The 12,825-nt window shown below is 46.4% G+C and overlaps 1 protein-coding gene across 1 annotated transcript in view; it reads left to right on the forward strand.

The window, feature by feature from the left end:
- The first annotated feature begins 3,676 nt into the window (after window positions 1–3,676).
- Window positions 3,677–12,825, forward strand: part of AGO4 (argonaute RISC component 4) — a 51,552-nt gene continuing 42,403 nt past the window's right edge. Inside the window, exons 1-2 of the mRNA XM_030823415.1 lie at window positions 3,677–4,093; window positions 12,560–12,725. Coding sequence (XP_030679275.1) covers window positions 4,075–4,093; window positions 12,560–12,725 — 185 coding nt within the window. The 5' untranslated portion in view covers window positions 3,677–4,074. The remainder of the gene's footprint in view (window positions 4,094–12,559; window positions 12,726–12,825) is intronic.

A 12,825-nucleotide genomic window follows, 5' to 3' on the forward strand; every position in this document is an offset into this window, starting at 1 on the left:
AGAACAAACCTGAATACTTGAATGAGCCCTGCCCTCAAGGATTTTCACTATCATGGGAGCCAGGCCTGGAATGAAACATAAGACCAGGAGTTGAGTTAACTACACCCCCAAAGGAGGCTCTGTGATGGTGTGGCTAGATGGCAAATGGTTTTATTTATTTATTTATTTATTATTATTTTTTTTTTTGAGACGGAGTCTCTCTCTGTCACCCAGGCTGGAGTGCAGTGGTGCCATCTCAGCTCACACCGCAACCTCCGCCTCCGGGATTCAAGCGATTATCCTGCTTCAGCCTCCCAAGTAGCTGGGACTACAGGCGCGTGTCACCATGCCTGGCTAATTTTTTTGTATTTTTAGTAGAGACGGGGTTTCACCATGTTAGCCAGGATGGTCTTGATCTCCTGACCTTGTGATCCGCCCACCTCGGCCTCCCAAATTGCTGGGATTACAGGCGTGAGCCACCGCGCCCGATGGGCAAATGGTTTTAATATGAAAATAAGGATTCAAAGTTTCGTACGATGGGGGCAAATATGTTGTCAATTCTTTACTCATGCCCTACCCTGTCCTGGAGGCATGTGGGATGTGGAAGAATGAGCAACCACCATCAGAGAGAGCTGCAGGGGAAGTAACATTCTGGGTCATGGCTTTTTCTCAGCCACAGCAGGAAGTGGAGGGAGGGTTTGCTGAGCAGGCCGAGGTTTAGAGGAGTTTATTGACTACAGAAATTTGGTTTGGGAGGGTTCTGTAGGAATAGTTTTTGGAAAAGGAACAGTGGGTGTTTGAGTGAGAGTGAGTTTTGAAATAAGAAGGTAGATGATCAGAGTAATCAAGAATCAGTCTGTTGAGTGAGACATTTCGGTCCCACCTGGAACTATGGGGTAAATAAATTTCATACTTCAGTCTCTAAAGCTGGTGGAAAAACTATTTTCAGTCCAGGGAACAAGCTATGGTCTCTGCCCAGGGTAGCAAACAGAATATGGAGAAATTTTGTTAGGAAGTGGGGTTGGGAGAGTCAGCCACAAACCAGGGTATTGGAGACACCGGCATTGTTTAAACTGTAGGTGGAACTTAGCATGAAGTGAAAAACTTGAACTTTAGTTGGTTTTTCTTTTTTTTGAGACGGAGTCTCGCTCTGTCGCCCAGGCTGGAGTGCAGTGGCGTGATCTCAGCTCACTGCAAGCTCCGCCTCCCAGGTTCACGCCATTCTCCCTCCTCAGTCTCCCGAGTAGCTGGGACTACAGGCGCCTGCCACCACACCCAGCTAATTTTTAGTATTTTTAGTAGAGACGGGGTTTCACTGTGTTAGCCAGGATGGTCTTGATCTCCTGACCTCATGATCCGCCCGCCTCGGCCTTCCAAAGTGCTGGGATTACAGGCGTGAGCCACCACACCTGGCCAACTCTAGTTGGTTTTTCTTTTCTTCTTAGCTGTGCAGCAGTCTGATCATTTAGTAAATACTTTCTCCCCTTTGAACATTCTGTCCCCTATTTCTATTTCCAGTTACTATCTGGTTTAACAGAGAGGTAGCATGATGCTGTGAAAAGAATATAGAGTATGGTGGCTGGGCATGGCGGCTCACGCCTGTAATCCCAGCGCTTTGGAAGGCCAAGGCGGGCGGATCACGAGGTCAGGAGATTGAGACCATCCTGGCTAACATTGTGAAACCCTGTCTCTACTACAAATACAAAAAATTAGCCGGGCGTGGTGGCAGGTGCCTGTAGTCCCAGCTACTCGGGAGGCTGAGACAGGAGAATGACGTGAACCAGGGAGGCAGAGCTTGCAGTGAGCCGAGATCGCACTGCTGCACTCAAGCCTGGGAGACAGAGTGAGACTCCGTGTCAAACAAACAAACAAAAAAGAATATAGGGTATGATATCAGTAGACAAGAATGTAGACACTAGATTAAAAGTCCCAGTTCTAGAGCCAATCAGGGAGAGAATTAGCCAGTACTTAAATGCAAGATTTGAACTCCAATTTTTCCCGTGCTTCACTGCAGCATCATGTAATGCAAAGCCCAACTTACTTAACTTCCCTGAGCTTCGGTGTCATCATCTGGTACAAATCAAAGGTACAAATACCTTTCTTAACAATATCTACCTTACTGGTGGTTGTAAAGATTGAGTGACAATGAGAAGCCCATAGCAGAGTGCATGGCCAGGGTGTGATGCTAATATTTTTTATCATTACATAAAAAATCTACCTGGCTCTATGACTGCACATGGCAGGTGCTCAAATGAATATCCCACCACACATGCTAGGGGCCTAAATTGTCCCCCACCCCAATAATTTGTAATTGAAGTCCTAACTCTAGCACCCCAGGATGTGACTATTTGGAAACAGGGTCTCTGAAGAAGTAAATTAAAATGAGGTCACTAGAGTGAGCCCTACTCTAATAGGACTGCTGTCCTTATAAGAAGAGGAAATTTGGACACAGGCACGCACAGAGGGAAGACCATGTGAAGTCACTGGGAGAAGGCCACCAACTACCAAGTGAACTAGATAGGCCTCAGAAGGAACCAACCCTGCCTACGTCGTATCTCTGACTCCCAGCCTCCAGAATTGTGAGAAAATAAATTTCTGTTGTTTAAGCCACCCAGTCTGTGGTACTTTGTTACCTTATGCCCTAGCAAAGGAATACTACACACACACACACATACACTCATCGTAACTTTTCAATTGGTGGACAAGGGGCTCCTTCATTCTGCTGACTAGAAACTGCTTCTTGGTCTGTTGTCCAGTGTTCTCCCACTCAAAGTCCTTACTGAAAGCCCTAAAGATGCTGGGCCTGCTGGGCTGACCATGCTGCCTTGGAGGTGGTGCTGCTCCCTTGGCTTTTGTCTGCTAAGGGGAAGGCATCCAAGAAAGCAAGACCTTTCTCTCTCTCTCTCTCTTTTTTTTTTTTTTTTTTTTTTTTGAGACAGAGTCTTGCTCTGTCACCCAGGCTGGAGTGCAGTGGCCCGATTTCGGCTCACTGGAACCTCCGCCTCCCGGGTTCAAGCTATTCTCCTGCCTCGCCTCCCAAGTAGCTGGGATTACAGGCGCCTGCCTCCACGCCCGGCTAATTTTTTGTGTTTTTAGTAGAGATGGGCTTCCGCCATGTTGGCCAGGATGGTCTCAAACTCCTGACCTCAGGTGATCCACCCGCCTCCACCTCCCAAAGTGCTGGTATTACAGGCGTGAGCCACCACGCCCAGCCAAGACCTTTCTCTTCTAAAGTGACTGGTGATTTGCTGACCAGAGGCGCTTGTCATGGGACCAGGGAGGGAATGCATCATTCATCAAGGTCCATTCCCGTGGTGCCTTCCGGCTATACGGAGAGGGACGCACAGTTGGGTGTGTGGTGCTGGATGAAGGGATGAAGGAGGACTGCTAGCGTCTAAGGTGACCCTAAAAGACGGGATGACAGAAGCGATCTGGGGTGGGAGGAGGGAGGAGGGAGGCGAGGTGGCTCCTGTGAATCTCAGTACACTTTCCACTCCCAGAAGTGGAAAACTGAATCTGTGGGTCAACGGAACTGGAATCCAGATCTTTTGCAGGACGCCCTGGGGGGATGGCACGTAGCCCCCAAAGCCGTTGGCCACCGGACGGCCTCCTCGGGTGGACGGGGCAGAGCGGGCCAGCGGGCGCGTGCCCGACACGTCCACCGGGCTCTGCCCCCTCCGGGCGCGCGCCCGTCCCGCCGACCCGCCTCGCCCCCCGCCGGGCTCTGTGGACTCCGCGCCTGGGGCCGCGCACGCCCCTCCGCCCGCCGGGACCCCGGGCCCGCGCACCCCGCGCCCCCTTCCCTCCCGGCGGGCGCGCGCGCTGGCTCCCGCTCCCGCTCCCGTTGGCGGCGGCGGCGGCGGCGGCGGCGGAGATTGTTTTTGTTGTCGCTGAGGCCGGAAGAGCCGGAGCCGGGTCCCTGTCCCCGGGCCGGGCCCCGCCGCCGCCCCCTGCCCAGCGCCCGCGTCTCCGCGGCGCCACCCCAGCGCCAATATTCCGGAGATCAAGCGTTACGCGGCGGCGGCGGCGGCGGCGGCGGCGGGGCCCGGAGCGGGAGGCGCCGGGGACCGGGGCGAGGCGGCCCCCGCCGCCGCCATGGAGGCGTTGGGACCCGGTAAGGAGCGAGCTCGGGTCGGGGCGGGACCCGGGGCCCGGGGCCCTGGGCGGGCGGCCGGGACTTCCGCTGCCCCGTCGCCTCTCCGGGTTCGGGCCGCCAGGCCTCGGGGAAGGGGACCCGAGCCCCGCAGCACGAAGCGGAGGGAGCTGACCCGGGCCTGGGGGGCGGTGACCGCGCCCCAGCGGGCCGTTGGGTGGATCCCGAGGTCCAGGGGGGAGGTTCGGGAAGGTGACCCGCGCTGCCGGGTGGAGGCCACTCTTGGCCCCACCTCGGGGAGATGATATGTGTCCGGGGTCGCGACGAGGGTAGTTTGGGCCTCAGAAGGGACGGTCCGCTACCCAGTGCGCGCGGAGGCCTGGCCCAGACGGGGAAAAGGGCCCCGCCGCCTACTACCAGCCGGCAGTCCTGGTTTGGGGCCGCGCCCCTATTTTTCTTTGCACTGGCAGACGGTCCACAGCCTTCAGATGAGGAAGAAGAACTTCATCCAAACACCTCTCATGATCTCTGAAGGTCAAGGGATAAAATGCCCACCCTTTCTGAAAGGCCCTGATGTCCCAAAGAACATTGTCCTGTGCCTCTATCTGTCACTCAGTCTGTGTGTTAGTCCCAGAGTGGTCTGAGCCAGCCTTTGAGTGACACGGGAGTTGCCAGTCAGTCTGCTCCAGCACAGGCTTCAGTGCCCTGAGTTCTCTTCTAATTGGGTTATGAGTGGTTGTGAGGATCAAATGAAGGAGAAAGTGCTTTGGAAACTGTAATTTGTTGTGGATATGGATGGCCTCTGGTTATTTCTCTCTATCCAAACCAGAGGAACCATTCCAGGCTGTAACAAGTGCCCTGAGTATTGGGGCCTGGTGCTTCCACCTCAAAGCCCAACAGGTTTCTAATGCCTTGGCTAAGTAGCGCAGGGTTTAGGGGCTGTGGTGGAATTAACTTTAATATTCAAACCTTACCTACATAACGAACTTAGTTGTAGAGTGTTTCATCTTTTTAGTGCGTAGAAAATTCGAATTGCCATTTGAGTTTGGAAACTTGGCAGGTTTGTTTACTTAGCACTTGTTTGCATAGCTGAGTGATTAAACCCCACCCTAATTTGCTTCTTAAGGTATTGTTTAAAGGCCCTCGTAATCAAATTTCATATGCCTTTTAAAAATAAATTGGCTTGCCGCATTAATATTATTTGATAAAGTTCAGTGTATTATGCCAGGTTAACTTCAGATATGTTGCCTGGCTAAAGACATGATCAGGTCTTTAGGAATGTAACAGATTCAATCTAGTAATGTAATAGTTGTATGACCCTGGGCAAATTACTCAATTCCTTTGAACTTTCATTTTCTCGTCTATAAATTGAGGGTAATAATAATTATGTTCTGTAAGATTGTTGAGAGAATAAAATGAGAGTATATGATAAGTCTTATTATAGAGACTGTGCTTACAGATGCTCAACAGATATTTCTTCCCTCTCCCTAGTAATTCATAATTGAAACAACTGTTGCATTTATGATCTGATATCAAAAGAAACTGTGTAACCGTGGGCATAAACTGAATATGGAAAGGATCAACCTGGTGATATTAGGCACTGCCCAGGCAGGGACTCTTTTTTTTTTTTTGGTTTGATTTTAGCTTTTGCAGGTTTGAGGACTTAGTGGTTCACTCAGGATTGTTCAGATTGTGGAAAATTAATTCTTACTAACCACATTTATAAGACACTGATGAATAAGCCAAAATGTCACATGGATCTTTTCTGTTGTGTGGAATATTTTGCTGTCTGCTCTCTAGCAAACTCCTTTTTTGGTGTTGCAGTACCTTGGAAACCCAACTAATAAGTAGCTGCCTGCTAAGCATAGAATCAGAGCAAAGGGAGTTGATCGTCTTGTGGGATGATTCATCCAGGCTGTTTTAGAACCTAGAGAATCATCCCTGCTTCTTTGGCAGACCACACCTGGATCTAGTGCTTTGTGCCCTCCTCGCTTGAACAGTCCCTGAAGCCTTCTAGTCTTGTTCTGTCCTTCCCTGCCCACTGCCCCCCTGCAACCTATTTCAGTTTCTGCCAATACTCAGAAATATAATTAATTAGATTTCCACTTATTTTGGTAATATGTTGTTTGCAGTACTTTATAGTTTGTAAAGTGCTTTTATAACTATTAGCTCATTTGATCCTCTGGGAGGTAGGCAGGGCAGGTAGCTATCCCATTTTACAGATGAGAAAAGTGAGGTTCAGAGAGGATGAAGTGACTTCATTAGGGTTTCAAAGGGCCAAGTGGTGAAATAACGACCAGAGTTTAGGTCATTTGACTTCTAATCTAATCATCTCCTCTTCATTAAGGCTGACTTCATCTATTCTATGTTAAGTCATATCAGTTGCCCTTTCAGAGAATGCAGTTATCTGACTTTGTCACCACATTTTTGGGATACCCTGAAAATAAAACTGTGGTGGTTCATGCCTGTAATCCCAGCATTTTGGGAGGTTGAGGTGGGCAAATCATTTGAGGCCAGGAGTTCGAGACCAGTCTGGCCAACATGGTGAAACTCCGTCTCTACTAAAAATGTAAAAATTAGCTGGGCATGGTGGCATACCTGTAGCCCTAGCTACTCTGGTGGCTGAAGTGGGAGGATGGCTTGAGCCTGGGAGGCAGAGGCTGCTGTGAGCTGAGATCGCACTTCAAAAAGAAACTCTGCCTCAAAACAAAACAAAACAACAAAAAATCAACCAAACAACAACAAAAAAACACCTCAGGGGCTGGGCACAGTGGCTCACGCCTGAAATCCCAGCACTCTGGGAGGCCAAGGTGGGCGGATCACCTGAGGTTAGGAGTTCGAGACCAGCCTGGCCAACGTAGTGAAACCCGTCTCTACTAAAAATATAAAAATTAGATGAGTGTGGTGGTGTGCCCCTGTAGCCTGAGGCTGTGGCAGGAGAATCGCTTGAACGCAGGAGGCGGACGTTGCAGTGAGCCGAGATTGTGCCACTGCACTCCAGCCTGGGTGACAGAGCAAGACTCCATCAAAAAAAAAAAACCAACAACCTCAGGGACCTTTGAGCACTAACAATGATTATAACATTGACAAATGCAATTATAATAGCTAATATTAACTGAGCATTTACTATTGCAAGGCACTATGTTAAACGTTTTTTGTTGTTATTGTTGTTGTTTTTTGAGACAGAGCCTCGCTCTGTCGCCCAGGCTGGAGTGCAGCGGCGCCATCTCGGCTCACTGCAGCCTCTGCCTCCCAGGTTCAAGCAGTTCTCTGCCTCAGCCTCCCAAGTAGGTGGGATTACAGGTGCCCACCACGCCCGGCTAATTTTTGTATTTTTAGTAGAGACGGGGTTGCACCTTCTTGGCCAGGCTGGTCTTGAACTCCTGACCTTGTGATCCACCCGCCCCAGCCTCCCAAAGTGCTGGAATTAACAGGCATGAGCCACTGCACCCAGCCTTTATGTTAAACCTTGAATACACATCATCTCATGGGATAGATGCCGTTATTATTACACACATGCCCATTTTATAAATGAGGAAACCGAGATGCAGAGAGGCCAAGAAACTGGCCCAACGTCATGCAATTAGGGAGTAGTGAAACCAGGATTTAAACCTAGGTAATTTGGTTCCAGAGCTTTAGCCACTGTGCTTTATTGCTTCATTAAGTAGATAGCTGGCTAAATTCAAAGAAACCAGATTTTTCCCAGCCTTCAGAGCTGTAGAAATAAATGTCTGTTGTTTAGGCCAAATTAAAGAAAAAAAAAAAAAGAAAAAAGAAAGAAAGAAAAGAAAAAAGAAATTAGCTTCTAGAATGAAAAAAGTTATAATTTTCAAACTAAATCTTCTAAGCTTATTAAAAGAAATTACCACTCACCATCTAACTTTTCTGTTTGCCAAGGAAAGGAGATAAAAATAATATTTACTTTTTGCCACTTCTTAATCGTTTTTCTTTCAATTCTTCTGCCTCTGCCTCTTTGACATCAAGTACTTCAGATAATAATACGTATCACAAGATTTTGAAGTATATTGGGAAGAAAAAGTGCTAGGCTAGGAGTTAGGAGATTTGGATTCTAGTTAGTATTTAAACTCAAAAGTCTTACGTCCTTAAGCAAGTCATTTGATCCAAGTTTCTATTTTCAAATTTCTATTATAAAGCTGTATTTCTTACAACATTTTTTTCTTTTTTTTTTAAGACAAGTCTCATTCTGTCACCCTTGCTGGATTGCAGTGGCATGATCTCGGCTCACTGCAACCTGCACCTCCCAGGTTCAAGCTATTCCCCTGCGTCAGTCTCCCAAGTAGCTGGGATTACAGTTGCCCACCACCACACCTAGCTAATTTTTGTATTTTTAGTAGAGACGGTGTTTCGCCATGTTTGCCAGGCTGGTCTCAAACTTCTGACCTCAGATGATCTGCCCGCTTCAGCCTTCCAAAGTGCTGGGATTACAGGCATGAGCCACTCTGCCTGGCCAATAACAACTTTATGAATGATACAGCGATTGCTTAAGTGTATCTTGAAATACGCAGAGTTGACTTATTTATGTGATTTAATTGGCTTAATTCAGTATGTTTATCACCTCTCACATTATTTACTATTTACTTCTTACCTTGTTACCTTGTTTGTAATTGTCTTATCAGTTGTATTGATAGGTCCCCTTGTACACTAGAAGTAGAACTCAACTCCAAGCAATAAGAATACTTTTAGTGGGCCGGGCGCGGTGGCTCACGCCTGTAATCCTAGCACTTTGGGAGGCCAAGGCGGGCAGATCACAAGGTCAGGAGATCAAGACCATCCTGGCTAAGATGGTGAAACCCCATCTCTACTAAAAATACAAAAAATTAGCCGGGTGTGGCGGCATGCGCCTGTAGTCCCAGCTGCTGGGGAGGCTGAGGCAGGAGAATGGTGTGAACCTGGGAGGCGGAGCTTGCAATGAGTCAAGATTGCACCACTGCACTCCAGCCTGGGCGACAGAGCGAGACTCCGTCTCAAAAAAAAAAAAAAAGAATACTTTTAGTATAAATTATGTGCTTTTGCTTCATTGAAAAATAATTGTCAGCTGGGCATGGTGGCTCATGACTGTACTTCCAGCACTTTGGGAGGCCTAAGTGGGCAGATTGCTTGACCCCAGGAGTTCAAGACCAGCCTAGGCAACATGGCAAAACCCCAAACCTCGTCTCTACCAAAAATACAAAAATTAGCTGGGCGTGGTATCCCAGTTACTCTGGAGGCTGAGGTGGGAGGATCAGTTGAGTCCAGGACGTCGAGGCTGCAGTGAGCCATGATTGACCCACTGCACTCCAGCCTGGGCAACAGAGCAAGACCCTGGCTCAAAAAAAGAAAAAAAAAAAGAAGAAGAAGAAGGAAGAAAGAAGAAAGAAGAAAGAAGGAGAAGGAGAAGGGAGAAGAGAGAAGAAGAGAAGAAAGAAGAGAAGAAGAAGAGAGACACTTTGGGAGGGTGAGGTGGGCAGATCACAAGGTCAGGAGTTTTAGACCAGCCTGGCCAATGTAGTGAAACCCCATCTCTACTAAAAATACAAAAAATTAGCTGGACGTGGTGGCACGTGCCTGTAATTCCAGCTACTTGGGAGGCTGAGGCAGGAGAATCTCTTGAACCCAGGAGGTGGAGGTTGCAGTGAGCCAAGATTGCGCCACTGCACTCCAGCCTGGGCAACAGTGCGAGACTCCATCTCAAAAAAAAAAAAAAGAGAGAGAGAAAGAGAAAGAAGAGAGAGAGAGAGAAAAGGAAGGAAGGAAGGAAAGAAGGAAGGACAGAAGGGAAGGAAGGAAGGAGAGAGAAAGATAATTATAATTTTTGTGTTTAGATTCTATCTGGGATTATTGATACTGTTCAGTTCAACATTTATTGAATTCTTACAACATGATGGTTGTTGCATTAGATATTGAGAAGATTAACAGGAGGTTCATTTCTTTTTTTTTAATTTTTTTTTATTATACCTTAAGTTCTAGGGTACATATGCAGAATGTGCAGGTTTGTTGCATATGTATACATGTGCCATGTTGGTGTGCTGCACCCATTAACTCACCATTTACATTAGGTATATCTCCTAATGCTATCCTTCCCCCCTCCCCCCACCCCACAACAGGCCTCAGTGTGTGATGTTCCCCTTCCTGTGTCCAAGTGTTCTCATTGTTCAATTCCCACCTATGAGTGAGAACATGCGGTGTTTATAAGAGTTTGCAATCTAGTGAAGGAGACAGAGTAACTTAACAAGTGGTTTCTTATACTTGCTCTATGGGTTCCCCTATAGAGAGAGTCTTTTGAACACAGAGGACGGATCCTCTAGTCTGGGAGAATCAGGAAAAGCTTTCCAAGGAGGTTACATCTAAACCTAATTCTGAAGGATAAGTAGAATATAGTGGGAAAATGAATAATTAATATGTAAAATGATTTTTAATACTTTAAGTGTTAGAATATGGTGATCTGTAACCATAAATATCATAAAGTATTTGCTCTAATTTTCCTAAGTGATGTTGGAACAGAACAGCTTCTTTTTGTTGTTGTCGTTTTAGACTGAGTCTCCCTCTGTCACCCAGGCTGGAGTGCAGTGATGCGATCTCAGCTCACTGCCACCTCCGCCTCCCAGGTTCAAGCGATTCTCCTGCCTCAGCCTCCCGAGTAGCTGGGATTACAGGCATCCACCACCGTGCCTGGCTAATTTTTGTATTTTTAGTAGAGACGGGGTTTTACTATGCTGGCCAGGCTGGTCTCCAACTGCTGACCTCAGGTCATCTGCCTGCCTTGGCCTCCCAAAGTGCTGGGATTACAAGTGTGAGCCACCATGCCTGGCTCAGAACAACTTCTTGCTTCCAAGTTTTCTCTCCTTAGGGAAGTCTTTGTTCTCACTGAAATGCCATTGCAGTAACAGAACCTGTTGTAACTTTCCATTGTAACCACAGCCCACTTTGCTCAATGCCTATTCATAGCAGAAAAGATGTTCATTTTTTAGGCCAGTATCCACTTGATATTGTCATCCAAAAGGAGTAAGATTTTCTCTAAACAAGTGTCTCCCAGACTGTGCTCCACAAGATCTTTCTCTGCCGAGTATTAATAGATGTTCAAGTCTTAGAGAGAGAGAGAGAGAGAGTTCTGTGGGGAAAAAAAACAGTTAGCTAAATGATGAGGTAAAGTTAACCAGTTTTATTTATTACATGACTTTTTAGAGAATTTAAGATGATAATATGCATTGAAATTTTAAGAGGGGAGAGAGTATGCAAGGTTTCTTTAACTTATGGAATCTTTTCTTTTTTGAAATAGTTTGGAAAGATTAATCTACACCAGGGTTTCTCAACCTCTTAGCACTATTGATATTTTGGACTGGGTAATTCTGTGTTGTGGGGGGCTGTCTTACGCATTGTAGAATGCGTAGCTGTATCCTGGGTCCTTTCCACTAGATGCCAGCAGCACTCCTCAGGTTGTGACAACCAAAAATGTGTCCAGATATTTGCCAAATGTTTCCTGGGGAACAAAATTGCCCAGGTTGAGAACCAGTGGTCTAGACTGTACATTCTTTGAAAGAAGGGGCTCTGTCTTCGTTCTGAGTCCATAGTACAGGTTAGGCATGTTATAACTGAATAAATAAATAAATGTCTGTGGAATAAACTAGATCTTATGAACAAGAAATCTCAGATTGTCCAGGTTCTAAAAATATCAAGTTATAAACGAGAAGGTCTAGCTTTATTGGCATTGTTTCACTATCGAAATTAGCAAATAAATTGATAAATAGAGCTGTGGTTTAATCTCCTATATGTACAATTTATAATGATGCAGGCTAATTTGTGAGAGATTAATAGGTCATTTCCAACTCTGGGGATGGTGGCTCCAGAGTTTAGAGATGGTTTTTAAAATGCATATAATTTTGTAAGTCTAGCTATAGAGCTTTACTAATGCTCATGTGAGATTTTATACTGTAGCCTATGCTTGAGAGGAATTCGTCATTCTAATTTTGATGTCCTTATATTAAAAATAATAGCAACTTGGCAAAATATTTAGAAATCTAGAGAACCTTAGGTCAAAAGACACCCCAGATTCTTTATATTAGAGTACATACAGTGAATAATAAGATCTCAATAATTGTAGCCATCATCATCATCATCAACAACAAGAAGAATAAATAGCACGGCAGGCTGGGTGCGGTGGCTCACGCCTGTAATCCCAGCACTTTGGGAGGGCAAGGCAGTTGGATCACGAGGTCAGGAGTTCAAGACCAGCCTGGCCAACGTGGTGAAACCCTGTCTCTACTAAAAATACAAAAATTAACCAGGCCTGGTGGCGGGCTCCTGTAATCCCAACTACTCGAGAGGCTGAGGCAGGAGAATCGCTTGAAACTGGAAGGCAGAGGTTGCAGTGAGCCAAGATCAAGCCACTGCACTCCACCCTAGTGAAAGAGCGAAACTCTGTCTCAAAAAAAAAAAAAGAAAGAAAAAAGAAAAAAAAATAGTACAGCAAATGTCTTTCAATCTCTTTAGGACCTCCGGCTAGCTTGTTTCAGCCACCTCGTCGTCCTGGCCTTGGAACTGTTGGAAAACCAATTCGACTGTTAGCCAATCATTTTCAGGTTCAGATTCCTAAAATAGATGTGTATCACTATGATGTGGATATTAAGCCCGAAAAACGGCCTCGTAGAGTCAACAGGTAAGGATTAGAAAGAGTGGATTTCTGTATATTTAAGTGCATATAATTTATTTATGTATCATATTGTTCTCTAAATTCATCCAACATGTAGGCTTTGTTA

Source organism: Nomascus leucogenys, chromosome 12 (assembly GCF_006542625.1).
Source record: "Nomascus leucogenys isolate Asia chromosome 12, Asia_NLE_v1, whole genome shotgun sequence".
Lineage (NCBI taxonomy): Eukaryota > Metazoa > Chordata > Mammalia > Primates > Hylobatidae > Nomascus > Nomascus leucogenys.